General features: G+C 51.5%; 1 protein-coding gene and 1 pseudogene across 6 annotated transcripts in view; both read left to right on the top strand.

The window, feature by feature from the left end:
• The window catches only part of ST3GAL5 (ST3 beta-galactoside alpha-2,3-sialyltransferase 5), a 52720-nt gene extending 43816 nt beyond the window's left edge, over nucleotides 1–8904 (top strand). For 5 of the 6 annotated variants that reach the window (XM_002709662.6, XM_008254166.5, XM_089326174.1 and 2 more), the window contains 4 exons: nucleotides 1334–1677; nucleotides 3056–3242; nucleotides 4434–4592; nucleotides 7659–8904. In XM_002709662.6, the coding sequence (XP_002709708.2) occupies nucleotides 1334–1677; nucleotides 3056–3242; nucleotides 4434–4592; nucleotides 7659–7907 (939 nt within the window). In that variant the 3' untranslated portion in view covers nucleotides 7908–8904. Of the gene's footprint in view, nucleotides 1–1155; nucleotides 1678–3055; nucleotides 3243–4433; nucleotides 4593–7658 lie in introns of all 6 variants that reach the window. The other variant, XM_089326177.1, reaches the window with a different exon arrangement.
• A 647-nt stretch (nucleotides 8905–9551) lies between these two features.
• Nucleotides 9552–11047, top strand: LOC100342272 (peptide chain release factor 1, mitochondrial pseudogene; annotated as a pseudogene).
• Nucleotides 11048–15516: the final 4469 nt, after the last annotated feature.

The raw sequence follows: 15516 nt of genomic DNA on the forward strand, positions 1-15516 counted from the left end.
TCCTGGCTTCAGCCCTGGGCCAGCCCAGTCTAGTGTGGCAGTGTGGACATTTGAGGAGTGAACCAGTGGATAGAGAAGCACTCATGTGCTCGCTCTTCTCTCTCTCTCTGCCTCTCAAATAACTAAAATTAAAAAAAAAAAATACACATTAGTCCTCATAGTAATGAAACTGATAGGACTCAAAAGAAGTAAAATTCCTACAACTAACTGTCCTGGTGGATACGGGCCGTCACAAACACGTGTGCACAGAGCAGCTCTAAGGGAACAGGTGTTTGCCAGGCAGGGCCAAGCTGCACAGCGCAGGGACCAGGACAAGAAGCCCAGGGGCTGGGGAGAGCTCCCTGGTGAGCAGCTCTGAGGAGCACCTAGCCAGACCGCGGCAGGCCGTGGGGCGAGTGGGCGCCACGTTCCTCTCCTGCCGTAGTCAGCCGCGCGTGCTCGGCGCTGGCCAGCTGTCCCTGGCTCATGCAAAACACCAGCGTGCTGGGCAAATGCACGTGAAGCACATGCCATTTCTAGGTTGACAGGACATTGTTCCCTGATGACAGTCAAGGTAATTTGCCTCCGGAATGTATGAAGCTTATTAGCCCAACTGATAAATAAGCCCACTCTCATCCTGCTGACTGGGAGCCTGAAATAGGAAACTCTGTGTGTGTGTGTGTGTGTGTGTGTGTGTGTGTGTGGCTACACACAATATGTACCATTTTAGCCATTTTTAAATGCACAGCTCAGCTGTGTTAAGCATAAAACAAACTTGCTGAACTTTCTCACCTCCCAGAACAGAAACGTTGCACCCACTAAACACCAATCCCTCTCCCCCTTTGTCCAGCCCCTGCTCACCCCCATTTACTTCTCAGTTTCGGGAATTTGACTGCTCTTGATGCCACGTGTGAGCAAAGCCCCACAGCAGTTCCCTCTGTGACTGGGTTCCTTCGCTGAGCATAATGTCCTCGGAGTCCTCGCACGGCATAGCATGCGTGCGAATCTTGTGAAATGTCAAACACCTCCAAGTACATTTTTTTGTCCCAGGTTGGCGTGAACAGTGTTAGGCAAGGGGGCTTAGGCCGGGAGAGGGGACTCCTTCCTGCTTTGCTCGTGCCGGGAAAGCAGTACCCTTGTTGGAACTCTTGTCTCCTTGTCCTGTAATTCTCCCAGGTTGTTTCTTGACATTTCTGAGCACAAATGAACTCTAGAAGGCAAAGGTTCTGTGTCTGGAGACGTCCATCAACGAGGGAGCTGCTGCACACATCGCGGGCCGGGTGCCCTCTGCAGTGTGAGTGTGCTACTAATCCTGGAGAGTCTTTAAACTCAGGTTGGTGTGCTTCTGTTGCAGAGAGCTCAGGCATATGCTCAGCAAGTCTTGCAAAAGGAGTGTCGCCCCAAGTTTGCGAAGACGTCCATGGCACTCTTATTTGAGCACAGGTACAGCATGGACCTGCCACCTTTTGTGCAAAAAGCCCCCACAGCGAGTGAAGCTGAGTACAAGTACGATCCTCCTTTTGGATTCCGGAAGTTCTCCAGTAAAGTCCAGAGCCTTCTGGAAATGCTGCCTGAGCACAACTTTCCGGAACACTTGAAAGCCAAGAGTTGTAGGCGGTGTGTGGTAATCGGAAGTGGCGGAATACTGCACGGGCTCGAGCTGGGCCATGCTCTGAACCAGTTTGATGTTGTGATAAGGTGAGTACCTTGCTTTCAACATCAGTCTCTGGGTCAGCACAGCTCCGGGAACACTGAGGTTTGCAGGAAGCTCTTCGTGGCCCCTGCCCTCAAGGGAGTCACTGTTGGAGAAGTTAAAGTACAAAAGGCTGGTTGCCCACACACTGTGCTTTATGTTTGAGGAGCAGGTGCAAGTGGACTGCAGTAACGGGCAAAACCTTTTCAGAGGAGGCGAGGTTTGGAAGGAGCAAGGAAGGGAGATGGGCTCAGCAGGAACAAGAGGAAGACACAGGAGAACTGAGTCCAGGCGGGTGCTGGGGTCTGGAGCCGGGCCCGAGACTCAGAGCCCTAGGAGGCAGTGCTGGCATGGACGCAGCTCACAGACGACCAAGAACTACCATGCCAGACAGTAGACAGTTGTCCTGGATGCTGTTTGGTTGACTGTTTAAAAATTTGCTTTTCTGATTATGAAAGTAAATACACTCATGACTGAAGATCAGAAAAAATAGAAAGTGACAACCATTCCTAGCGCAAATAGCCAGCCCCTGTTTGTTTGCTGTGTTTTCTCCACTTTTGTTCTGCCCACGTGCTTCTGAGTGCACTGATACTTTTGTGAGGAGAAAGAAAGAAAAAGATCTGGCCAGGACCATGCTTTGCCCTTGGTTGTCATTCTGTTGATATCTTTTTTAAAAAGCCGAGGGTTAGGTGTTTGACTTCAGAAGAGTGAGTGGCAATGGAATAGAAAACAAAGGCCAGGTACAGGAGTGAGGATACAGGTAAAGAACCCAACAGATGAGGACAGTGGAGGGGGAGGCGGACCTTAAAACTGTGTGACTGAGGTAGTGGTGTTGCTTTTGGAAGAATTCTTAGAATTTCCCTCCAGACCAGCTCCTGGTAAAGCCTGGCTCTATGAGATGTAAGAGCCCCAAATCTGTACTTGCAGAGCAGGGGATGACCTGGGGCCCAGTGCGCTCCTTGGTCCCCACCCCATGTAACTGCAGTCCATGTCTGCCATGCCCAGTGTGAGTTTTCCTTCCTGGTTGCCATTTTGAAATCCTAGCAAGAACCACAATGGGGAGTTTTCAAGGCAACTTGATTGGCACCCAGAGAATGCCAAAAAGGTACAAATACATAAGGAAGGACTGGCTTAACATACCAGGCCTAGGTGAGATTGCTTGGCATTCGTTGATTGGACGTGGGCAGCGGTCTTGCAGGTTGCATTCATCAAACACCTGGGAAGGACAGAGCCGTGTGGGGCGGCAGGGCTGCTGGGAGGTCTGGCCCACCCCCAGCCTCCTGCTCATTCCTCGTCCTAAGAAACACAGAGAAGGTGACCCTGGCCGAGGCGTGGTATGATGTGTTCATGGTCAGCCTGTCTTTGTCCTTTTTATCTAACTAGGTTAAACAGTGCACCCGTTGAGGGATATTCAGAGCATGTTGGAAACAAAACTACTATCAGGATGACGTACCCAGAGGGCGCTCCACTGTCTGACCTCGAATATTATTCCAATGACTTGTTTGTTGCCGTTTTATTTAAGAGTGTTGACCTCAACTGGCTTCAAGCAATGGTAAAAAATGAAACCCTGGTAAGCACTGGGAATTCCTGCACCAGATGTGTCTCAGTGAAAAGTGAAGGAATCTGTAATTGCAAAAGTTTATTTTTAAAGACGTCTGTCTTGTCTTTCAATGGTGACTACTCTCTTTGCAGAAACTTTGAGAATTCCTTGCTTTGTTGCTTTCAAAACCTGACTTTTGAGTCACCAGAGAAAACGGTAGTGGCTACTTCATGGGAATGTCAAGTTTGGGGCCAAATTGCTGTTACTGAGGTTGATCCCTCACCTCTCCTCTAGACTTGAACTTGCCCGGCATTTGGTTTGTTGCAGGAATTAAATTTACCTGAGCACATGTCAACTATTATGGAGGAAATGCAAAAGAATATACATAGAAACCCAGAGCTCTCTAACAAGGCCTTGTCAGTGGCCCTCCCTCGTTAAAGTGAGCCCTCAGCATTCCACGGGGGCAGATGTGCAGGCGACAGCCCTCGTGTGGTCGTGTTTCTCCTGGTCTTCCCCACAGCCCATCCCTCACCACAGCCCATCCCGTTACTTGATGGTTCCACTGGTTGCGGCTGTCCAGGAGTGAGAGTGGGCGCTGGATATGCACACACGCCAGCTGTCTGCTGGATGGAGACTTTCACATAAGCTCCACGTGCTGGAGACCTATTATGTCCAAGATTGGATTCCATTCGCATTGCCAGGGCCTTCTGGATTTTCTCTCAGGTAGAAGTTCTCAGAGGAAGAAGCAGCACGGAGGCACGGGCTTGCGGTCAGGTGCAAGCACCTCACAGGACTGGGCGGTACAGCAGGCAGAGAGAGGCTGCTCACTCAGGGCCGGCTGGGGCTCCTTCAGCACTTCCCTACCCTTAGAGCGCACCTGTTCACGCCATCTTCCCTGAGCAAAAGGGGGAGGGCCCTAAAAAGGCCTGGGAGCTCGGGCCATTCCCTAGGGATTTCTTCCTCCCACAGCAGGAGCTGGCTCTGCAGTTCTCTCCTTGTCCAGCACCACCTTCATAACCTGCATCTCTTGGAATTAATTACTCTTCTGAGCTGAGGTCGTAGCTTTGCATAGATTCTTAGTGATCCTGCCGCAGACTGCAGTGCACAAGGCCATGTGGTGCAATGCCCATGACCTTGGCCTGATTAGTAGAGAATGCTTTATGACCCTCCACTGATACCTTGAATAAATAACCCTAATGCGTGCTTGCTTGCTTTCCTCAGCCGTTCTGGATGCGAATCTTCTTTTGGAAGCAAGTGGCAGAAAGAATCCCACTGCAGCCAAAACATTTCAGGATTTTGAATCCAGTCATTATCAAAGAGACTGCCTTTGACATCCTTCAGTACTCAGAGCCTCGGTCAAGGTTCTGGGGCCGAGACAAGGTAATTCTAACTGCTGTTCTCTAAGTGGGTGGGAGGGGAGAGGTGCACAAATTTCAGGTGGACCCAACTGTGTACGCAGAAGCCTCTCCCGTGGGACACCTAGACGGGCTGCTGCATGCGTGGGTCCCACCTGTACCGCCTCTGCAGGGCTCCTCACTGCCCACGCCTCTGCACAGCAACACTCAGGCCACTGAGATATTGTTGAAGGTGTTCTCACCTCAGGACTCCATGTAACTGCAGGACACCAGACACTTGTGGCCTGAAAAGTTCTTCCGTTTTGACTCTGGGCAGCTTGGGTGAGAACTGATGTGCAGTGTCTCTTGAGAGGTGATGCTCGATAACATCAGCCTTCTAGAACAGTGCTTTTCAGTTGATGCCTGAATCCTACCCCAGACATTCTGATTTAATTGGTCTGTGCTGTGGTCTGTAGTTTAGGATTTTCAAAATTTCCTGGGTGATGTTATTTTGCTGTCTAATTAGAAAAAAAAAACATTAGGTGCCAGGCAGTTCCTTGCAGTTGAAAATTCTAGCCGGCGCCGTGGCTCAATAGGCTAATCCTCCACCTTGCGGCGCCGGCACACCGGGTTCTAGTCCCGGTTGGGGCGCCGGATTCTGTCCCGGTTGCCCCTCTTCCAGGCCAGCTCTCTGCTATGGCCAGGGAGTGCAGTGGAGGATGGCCCAGGTGCTTGGGCCCTGCACCCCATGGGAGACCAGGAAAAGCACCTGGATCCTGGCTCCTGCCATCGGATCAGCACGGTGCGCCGGCTGCAGCGGCGGCCATTGGAGGGTGAACCAACGGCAAAGGAAGACCTTTCTCTCTCTGTCTCTCTCTCTCACTGTCCACTCTGCCTGTCAAAAAAAAAATAAAAATAAAAAAAAAAAAAAAGAAAATTCTTTACCTGCAATTAGTATGGGCTGCCAGCAGGGGGTGGTGTGGGGATGCCTGCCTTACATAGGGCTCCAGGATCTGAATAACCAGACCTTGTCTTTAAAAGTTTAAGACCTGTGTGGAAATCTTTCTCGAACAAAAGGTATCACATATGTGAGAGAGTAAACACTCAATACAAAAAAGAAAAAGATGAGTCCATAAAAAATGGATAAAGGGTATGAACAGACATTTCACAAGAAATTAAAGTAGCCAAATAATAGATGATAAAAATGTTTCACCTCATGAATAAGCAAATTAAAGCCGCAGTTCCCCTTTTTACCCACTTTCTTAGCAGATTTAAAAGTACGATGATTGTTTGGTAGGAATGTTGGTACAGTAAGTTGGCATGTGTTCTGGAGGATGGTTGGCAAACGTGACTGTTTTAAGTATGAACAATCTCTGACCCAGTGACTTTACTCTAAGTATCATAAAGAAGTTAGAGAAATCTGCAGAGCTGTTCACCATAGTATTAGTAGCAAAGGACTAGGGCCAGCACCGTGGTGCAGTGGGTTAAGTCGCTGCCTGCAATTCTGCCATCGCATATGGGTGCCGGTTCAAGTCCCAGCTGCTCCACTTCCTATCCAGCTCTCCTTTAATGTACCTGGGAAAGCAATAGAGAATGGCCCAAGTGGTTGGGCCCCTGCATCCTCATGGGAGACTGAGAAGAAGCTCATGGCTCCTATCTTTGGCCTGGCCTACCCCTGGCTGTCACAGCCATTTGGGGAGTGGACTAGTAGATGGAAGATCTTTTCTTCTGTTTCTCACTCTCTTTCTGTAATTCTACCTTTCAAATAAATAAATAAATCTTTAAAAAGAAAGAAGGAAATACCTTCCATCCACTAGTTCACTCCCCAGATGGTCACAACAACCAGGACTGGGAAGCCAGGAGCCTAGAACTCCATCCGGATCTCCCACGTGGGTGCAGGGGCCCAAGCACTTAGGCCATCCTCTGCTACTTTCCCACGCACATTAGCAGGGAGCTGGAATGGAAGTGGTGCTGCCAGAACTTGAACCGGCACCGGTATGGGATGCTCGTGTCACAGGCAGCAGTTTAACCCGCTACGCCACGTCACTGGGGAGGTTGAGTCCCTTTTTATCAAACGCAGTTGGCTTTAAGAGGCAGGTGTGACACACCGAGGGGCAGGAAGCAGTTTGTAATGAGTAGGTGCTCCCTGAATCTGAGGACTCTGGAGGGCTCCCTGTCGCTCCAGGGTACACGAGGCAGAGTTGTTTACAGAAGCCACGGGCTCTGCTCAGGTGGATGGAGAGGAGATTCCTCTGCACGTGAAAAATCAGCGAGCGAGTGTCAGCGAGCAGATCCGTGGCATCCTTCCGCAATGCCGTCAGCTGCAGCACCTTCCGAATGCCTCCACGAGCTGTGCATCACCTGCGCCCAGGACTGGGACAGAGTTTTTGCAGTCTTGGGTGCAGGGTTTACGTGGCCAAGGAGGTCTGGCAGGCGTGCCGAGGTAGTGGTGACCCTGTTGTAATACACAGTGGTTCGGACAGTGGACATTCAGGGCCAGTGTCAACAGGGGCAGATTTTACAAGAAACTGATGTGAAAGTCCTGAGTGTCTGGACCAGAGACGTCCTTGCCCCGACAGAGGGTGTGGAAGGAAAGTGACCTCGCAGCTGGATGCCTGGAGGTATTCTTGGCTAAAAAGGCAAACCCGGGCCTTCCGTGGGACATGGCTGCCGCTAGGGGGTCCCCAACCTGAGGATGCTGTGTCCCCAGGCAGGGATGGGCTCCAGGAAGGACTGGAAGGTCCAATGGCCACTTTTCCCGGAGCAGACCTCAAGGACGTGTGGCGCAGGACTGATGAGATGCACTGGTTCCGTGACTCTGGCCTTCCTGGACCGGGCTGGTGGGTAGATGTTTTAAAGGAACACTGTTTAGCTCGGCGTAAGAACTGGCAGGCTGCCTCGTGGGGAATGTGTCGAAGGCATTCGTGCCCCAGAGCGGGTTTAGATTCCTGACCCCCGTAGGGAGTTAGGAGTTAACATTCTGTAGACGATGACAGCCCCCGATGTAGCTTTTATAGCTGCCTAGCGCGCATAGCCTCCACAAAGCAGTGAATGGTGCTAGGACACCTTTCCTCCTTTCCTTTCCTGATGGTCGTATCTCCCCCTTTGTCAGAACGTCCCCACGATCGGCGTGATCGCCGTTGTCCTGGCCACACACCTGTGCGACGAAGTCAGCCTGGCGGGTTTCGGCTATGACCTCAGTCAGCCGCGGACGCCTCTGCACTACTTTGACAATCAGTGCATGGCTGCCATGAACTGGCAGACCATGCACAACGTGAGCACGGAGACCGAGTTCCTCCTCAGGCTGATCAGAGAGGGCGTGGTGAAGGACCTCAGCGGGGGCATCCACTGTGAATTCTGAACACCCACCACCTCACTTGGAGACGCAGCTCGGACCCAGCCTGCCTTTGAACAGCCTTCTGGGTGCATTGCATCGTGCAGACGCTTTGAAGTGCAGCTGGTGTTTTTAACTTTGAATTAAGGCAAAGAAAGAAAAAAACCATCTAGCTCTTCCCATTTTTTTTTCTATTTATTTGAAGTCAGTGTTTGTTTTTGCACAATGTTTTGTAAATTAATTTTAGGAATGGAACTGAAAGACTCTTGAAACAGGGCTGTATGTGATGATGTTTTATTGTATTTTAGGAGAGTAATTGAATTTGTGAAAACTCTGTCCACGTACAGCGCACATCTGCTCTTGCGTGATTGCGTGGAAGGAGGCGGGAGGCCCGCCTTCGGTGACAGCACTGAATGCCTGGTTCTGCTTCCCCGCCACTGTTCTCTCTGTTGGGGTGATGTGCTCAGTAGCTAGACCCCTAGCAGCTGTGTGGGGCCTGGGCCGGCTGGACAAGTTCATGGCCCCTGTCCACGGCTCTGCCCTCTGCCAGCCAACTCCAGCAACCAGCGGGGGAAGCTGTCTCCGAGGTCGCTGGTCAGGAAGGGACACAAAAGACAGTCTGTGTCCTCTGAGTACTGTGAAGCCACCATCTTCCCAGCAATTAGGACAACTCTGGAATTTCTTGAGAGTTTTTCTACTGCTCTTCTAAAGCACTTGAGTGTTAGCTAAGATGTTCCAGCGTCTATCTGGTTATAAAAATTAAGACAAAACTTTGATTATCCAGAATCATGGCGGGAAGTAACCTTTTCCAGAGGGGAATAAAAAAGTTACATTTTCTGAAACACTGAAATGAAATTCTCCCAGTGTTATAAATCGCCTATTTAAAAAAATTTTTTTTAAGTGAGTTTTTTTTTTTTAATGTCTGCCTGGCAATATGTACCAGGCAGTGTGTCAGTCAAAAAACTAAATAAATAAACGAGAAAGGAATGAAAGGAAAAGAAATAAAAGCTTTGGAGGACCCTAATAGTTAATTTGTTTGAGTTCTTATTTATTTACTTATTTAAGAAAATACCAGAATGTCCTTCTAGGGTGCTGTGGCCCGATGGAGCCCTCACTGTGGGTGCCAGCAGCCAGGGACGGGACCGGGGTGCCTTGCCCTGCACACCGCGTGCACCAGCAGGTGCAGCCTCATGGAGAGACTGGGTGTCAGGGGCTTCCCCAGGACGGACCTGCGCTCTGCTCCATGTTGTCACGGCTCTGCTCTGTGGCAGCTGCTGCTCCTGCCCCTACCCTCGGGCCTCACTGCCCTCTGCTGCCTGTGCAGCCCCGTGCACCTGGACCCCCTGCAAGTTCTCACCTCTGCCCTGGGCCACCTCCGCAGCACGGGCAGGGCCAAGAGCTGGGTCCTGGTATTCAAAACAGAGGCCCTTCTATCTCCAGGGCTGGGGTTCAGCTCAGAGGGGCCCGCAGAGCAAACAGTACTTCTCTGGCATTGTCTCTTCCTAAAATTCCGTGTGGATCTTGCTTTCTGTTCTGTAAAATGCTGTTTGTGTTGAAGACGCTAGAACACTTGCACCCAGCAAATGACTTCCCTTAAAAAACTGAGACTTGATTCCTTGCGCATCACAATGGCACACCCGCAACTACTCAGGAGAAAGGTCGGGACGGGTGAGGAGCCGGAAGCAAGTGGTAATCCAGAAGTAGTGGATCAGGAAGTGACAGTGACCTAGAGTGTCTCGGGCTGCAATGTTTGGGTGCTGCGGAAGGTTCCAACCTCAATGCTGAGATGAATCGTCACCTGTATGTTTGGCTTTTTAGACATCCATATATTAGTGGTTTCCCCCAGTGTCACATCCATCTCTATTCTCATCAATTTAGACAGAACCATCTGGATACAAAGCAGTGGGTTTTTAGACAAAACAGAATTCACATTCTCCATCAACTGTTAAAGAAAAATTGGTCGAGGAGATACTGTCATAGAGATACCCAAATACTTTCGAAACACAAAGCACTACAGAAATATATGGAGGACCTGAATAAGGAGTACAAACACTTGATGAGTGTTTGCAGCGGATCTCTGTGAATGATGGAGGCCGAAAGTCCTTGACCCGAAGACATGCTGAGTTGGCACCGCTTGCAGCCATATACCAAGAAATACTGGGAGCACAACAAGCAATTGGAAGAATTGGAATCAATGTGTAAAAGTCTAAATACACAAGATGAAAAGCAGTTACAAACGCTTGCACTGGAAGAAAGGCAAACCATTGATGAAAAACTCAACATGTTATACTCTGAGCTTTTCCAGAATCTAGTGCCAAAGGAGAAATATGACAAAAATGATGTTATTTTAGAGGTGATATCTGGAAGAACTACTGGAGGTGATATCTGCCAACAGTTTACCCGAGAAATATTTGACATGTACCAAAACTACTCATGTTATAAACATTGGAAATTTGAACTTCTGAATTATACACCAGCAGAATATGGTGGACTACATCATGCAGCCGCTCGAATTTCTGGTGACAGTGTCTATAAGCATTTGAAGTATGAAGGTGGGATTCACCGAGTTCAGCGAATCCCTGAGGTGGGCCTGTCATCAAGGATGCAGCGTATTCACACAGGAACCATGTCTGTCATCGTCCTTCCTCAACCGGATGAGGTAGATGTGAAAGTGGATCCCAAAGATTTGCGAATAGATACATTTCGAGCCAAAGGAGCAGGAGGGCGGCATGTTAATACAACAGACAGTGCTCTCAGACTTGTCCATATCCCCACAGGACTAGTAGTAGAATGCCAACAAGAACGCTCACAGATAAAAAATAAGGAAATAGCTTTGCATGTGTTGAGAGCTAGACTGTATCAGCAGATTATTGAGAAAGACAAGTGTCAACAACAAAGTGCTAGAAAACTGCAGGTGGGAACCAGAGCCCAGTCAGAGAGAATTCGGACATATAATTTCACCCAGGATAGAGTCACTGACCACAGGATATCATATGAAGTTCGTGACATTAAGGAATTTTTATGTGGTGAGAAGTGCCTGGATCAGCTAATTCAGAGACTCCTTCAGTCAGCAGATGAAGAAGCCATCGTTGAAATTCTGGATGAAAACCTCAAATCAGCTAAATAAATGTTAATTTATTGCTTATTATATAATAAAATGGGCCTGTGTCAAGAAGTACATTAAAGCATGGATGTCTTAAAAAAAAAAAAAAAAGAAAGAAAGAAAGAAAAGAAAACAGACTTGGGAGGATGCTCCCCAGCTCCCCTGTGACGGGGGTACACGCAGCGCCACCCCTTCACCCCTCAGAGGCCGCTTAGAGAGGCCCAGATGTTCATTTCCCAAAGCTTGCTGACACTTCCCCGACAAGCTTCTTCCTGCTGGGGGCGCTCTCGCTGGCTGCACGGACCCAGTCCCGCCTGCCTGGCCAAAAGGTGCTGAAGAGTGGGCAGAACAGCGCCCCCACGTGTGGAACCTCCAGGCCTTGTCCCACCCTCCTCTGCACGTCCCTTTTCCTTTGTGTGGCTTGGCCCGTGGCTTTAGTTTTCCCTTGCAGGCAGTAATTAGGAGCCCTACATGAATAAAAAGATGTGTATTCTTCAGACCTTAATGGAGTCTACCAGCCAATAGGCGTTGGCCAGGGACCACCCTGGAGCACGCTTCCCCCTTCAGTTTGTTTGGTCTTTGCTTCCGAGTTGCCAGCTGCATTTTTGGGCTCGCATGCCACCTGTGTTTCTGGGAGCAGACCCGCTCCAGTGCCCAGGGAGTCATAAGTGTGACCCCTTGTCACGGACGTTTCACGGCCACCCTCACCGCTCCCTCTGATGGAGGCGTTGCCCTGAGACAACGTCGGAGGACGTGGACGTGCTCTGTCCTGGAACTCTGAGCTGCAGAGAGTGAACGAGTTTCAGTGTTCTGTTGTTTTCCCACAGCCGCCATCCTCTCTCCAGAAACTGGGGTTAGAAACTACCTCAGGGGCCCGCGTGGTGGCACACTGGGTTAATCCTCCACCTGCGGCGCCTGCATCCCGTATGGGCGCTGGGTTCTAGTCCCGGTTGCTCCTCTTCCAGGCCAGCTCTGCTGTGGCCCGGGAGTGCAGTGGAGGATGGCCCAAGTGCCTGGGCCCTGCACCCGCATGGGAGACCAGGAGGAAGCACCTGGCTCCTGGCTTTGGATCAGCGTAGCTCCAGCCGTTGCAGCCATTTGTGGAGTGAACCAACGGAAGGAAGACCTTTCTCTCTCTCTCTCTCTCTCTCTCTCTCACTCTCACTCTCACTGTCTGTAACTCTACCTGTCTCAAGGTTCTGCACAAGCCAAGCTGGGGTTCCTTTCTTCCTCCATTGCTCCTCCGGGGCTCTGTGCTGTTTCTTTCATCTCCTGAGGACATATGGATAAGGCATTGGCCATTCTGTTTCCACAAATCATGGGGGTCTCATCATTTGTTGGGCCCACTAGATAAATAAGCTGTCAAAATAGTTTAAGTTGTTTTTATTTATTTAAGAGAGAAAGAGGGGCTGGTGGTGTGGCGTAGCAGGTTAAGTCTCTGCCTACAGCATCAGCATCCCATATGGATGCTGGTTCCAGAACTGGCTGCTCCTCTTCCAATCCAGCTCCCTGCCAATGGCCTGGGAAAGCAGTAGAAGATGGCCCAAGTTCTTGGGCCCCTGCACCCATGTGGGAGACCCGGAAGAAGCTCCTGGCTCCTGGCTCTGGATTGGTGCAGCTCTGGCCATAGTGGTCATTTGGGGAGTGAACCAGCAGATGGAAGACCTCTCTTTCTCTCTCTCTCTCTCTCTCTCTCTCTGCCTCTGCCTCTGCCTCTCTGTAACTCTGCCTTTCAAATAAATAAATCTTAAAAAAGTATTCCCAGGCATTCAGTGTCACTTTTCGAAGGGGCTCTCCTGACCACCGGCACCTCTGCCTGCAGCTGCTTCCGTAAGTCCTGCCCCTTCTCTCCGGCCCACCCGTCCCTGGCTCACTTCCGCTTCTGTCCACTGGGTTAGTCCCCTGCCTGCTGGAAAGAACCCCTCATCTTCCGGAAGAAGGCGAATGTGGGCGGTGGTGTGAGGGGCGTGGGCACAGAGTGGACCCCACCCTGGACCCCTGCGTCAAAGCTTCCTGCAGAGGCAAAGGACCGCCCTTTGGATTGTCCAGTTTTGAAAACTCCTGTCAAAGGGCGCTAAGATGTTACACACGGCAGCACAGAGATATGGAATAGAACCAAGAAAACCCCGGGGAGATCGGTTTTTAATTCTTTTGGCCTTTTTGACGGCTCCGAGTGAATTAAGAGGGGACTTCTTTTGTGTCCCGCGGCGGCCCCACCTGTCCCTTGGGGAAACCCAGGCCCTCTGTTAGTATCCACTGTGGCTAGGAGGAAGGGAGAGAGGGGCTGTGGGCCACGGGGTCTGAGGGCGGGCAGCCCCGAGCCGCTGCGTCGGGAGTCCTTCCGGGTCACGGCCCTGGCTGGGGTCAGGGGTCTCACCGGCCCCACGTCGGGGAGCTTCCGGGCTGGCTCACAGCTCCAGCTGCTGCAGGGTCGCCCCACGTTTCAACAAAAGTTGAGCGTGATGAGGGCTTGATTTTCGCACCCACGAAAGTACACGGGGTCCCGGAACACGGAAGCAAGACCCCAGGGCAGGACTGACGCCCACTCCCACGCCGCTGGTGCGTGCGCTGAGAACAGCGGCCCCTCGGCCTGGGCTCACGCTGACCACGGCGGCCGAGGGGAGCCGCCCCGTGCTCCTGGCACCAGCTCCCTCCTGCTCTGCCTGCAGGGCCGCCCGAGGTCCACGCGGCCTTCACCAGAGAGCCCTGGCTGGACCCCACTCCGCCGCCACTGGACTCTGCCACCCCCTCAACAAGGTGGGTGTAGGGGCAAAGGTCAGAGCACGCGGGAGCGTCTAGGCTGCGTCCTGAGGGGCTGCGGGGGCCCCGGGGGCCACGGGGGAGGGCGGGTACCCCGGTGGAGGCGACAGCGCGACACAGAGTTCCAGCACAAAGCAGACGGGTGACTGCGGCCGCAGCGGCGGCTTCTGTGACACACCAGGCTGGGGACATGCACCTCAGGGCAAAGACGTCTGCAGGCACGCAGGGATGTGGACCAAGAGCGGCGCTGGGGGCCTGCGCACTGGGGGCTACCTTCGGGCCTGGGTTTTAGGGGTGACGGGAAGGAGGCCAGGCACAGGAGCTAGGAGGGGAGGCGACAGCCCTACCTCTGCCACGACGCCTCTGTAAGCTTTGGGGCAAGTCACAACCCCTTGGGGGCCTTCCAGTCCGCTGAACAGAGCACTGGCTGGGGGCCCTGCTCGCGTTCATTTTCTCTCTAATAGAAAGGAAGCCGCCAAGGTGAAACGCGGTGGGTGTTAGGGTGGTCCGCAGCGCCACCTAGTGTCGCGAGGCTGTGCGCACAGCTCTCAAGCCTCGTGTCTGTCCGGTCTCTCTCCCGCTGAGCATCCGTCCTCCACTCTGGGACGTTCCAGTTCTTTCTTGTACACTACCTTTCGAATCCCGACCCCAGGCGGGGTGAGGCCTCCCCTTATGCCTCCAGAGCCCCTCCAGCTTTGGGGCGTTGTCTCCGCAGGAAGAACAAAATGCTGCCCTCGCCACTTCCCTTCAACACCCCGCTGGAGGGCCTCGCCAGGGCTCATACAAGCCATGAGACCCGCGAGGAGGGTGCACAGCTGTCTCAGTTTACAGATCACATGCGTTTGTCCTTTGAAGATCCCAAGGAATCCACTCAAATGATTAAGTTAATAAAGGTGTACAGCAAAGTTGCAGGCCGCAAGACCAATGTCCAAAACATTTAAACGCACAGCTAAACAGTGGCTATGAGAGAACCAAAAATGAAACCAAGAAAACAATTGCTTGTACAGCAGCATCAGAGAGAGTAAAAGACTTGTAAATACACTTGACAAAAGAAGCGCCAGATGTAGACCCTGAAAACTGTAACACATTGTTTGCAATTTTTTTTTTTTTTTTTTTTTTTTTTTTTTTTGGATAGGCAAAGTGGACAGTGAGAGAGAGAGACAGAGAGAAAGGTCTTCCTTTTTGCTGTTGGTTCACCCTCCAATGGCCGCCACAGCCGGTGCGCTGCAGCCAGCGCACCGCGCTGATCCAAAGGCAAGAGCCAGGTGCTTCTCCTGGTCTCCCATGGGGTGCAGGGCCCAAGCACTTAGGCCATCCTCCACTGCACTCCCGGGCCACAGCAGAGAGCTGGCCTGGAAGAGGGGCAACTGGGACAGAATCCGGCGCCCCGACCGGGACTAGAACCCGGTGTGCCGGCGCCGCAAGGTGGAGGATTAGCCTATTGAGCCGCGGCGCCAGCTTCATTGTTTGCAATTTTTAAAAGAAGTGGATAGGCATCCCCGGTTTATTGATCAAAACACGTAGCCTTGATAAGATCACAGTTCTCCTAAATTAATCGACAGATCCACTGCCATCCTTGTCAGAATTCCAACTGCCTGTTCTGCAGTGATGGGCAAGCTGCTCCTAAAATGTTTATGGGAAATGCAAGAAAACAGAAATAGCCAAAGCAGCTGTGAAAAAGTTGGAGGATTCACACTGAACCGATTTCAAAACCTACTGCAAGGTGACAGTTATCAACAGTGTGGTAATGGCATAGGGACAGATGTGTGCACC

The sequence above is a fragment of the Oryctolagus cuniculus genome, chromosome 2, assembly GCF_051225735.1.
Source record: "Oryctolagus cuniculus isolate XC-2025 breed Fujian yellow rabbit chromosome 2, ASM5122573v1, whole genome shotgun sequence".
Classification (NCBI taxonomy): Eukaryota; Metazoa; Chordata; class Mammalia; order Lagomorpha; family Leporidae; genus Oryctolagus; species Oryctolagus cuniculus.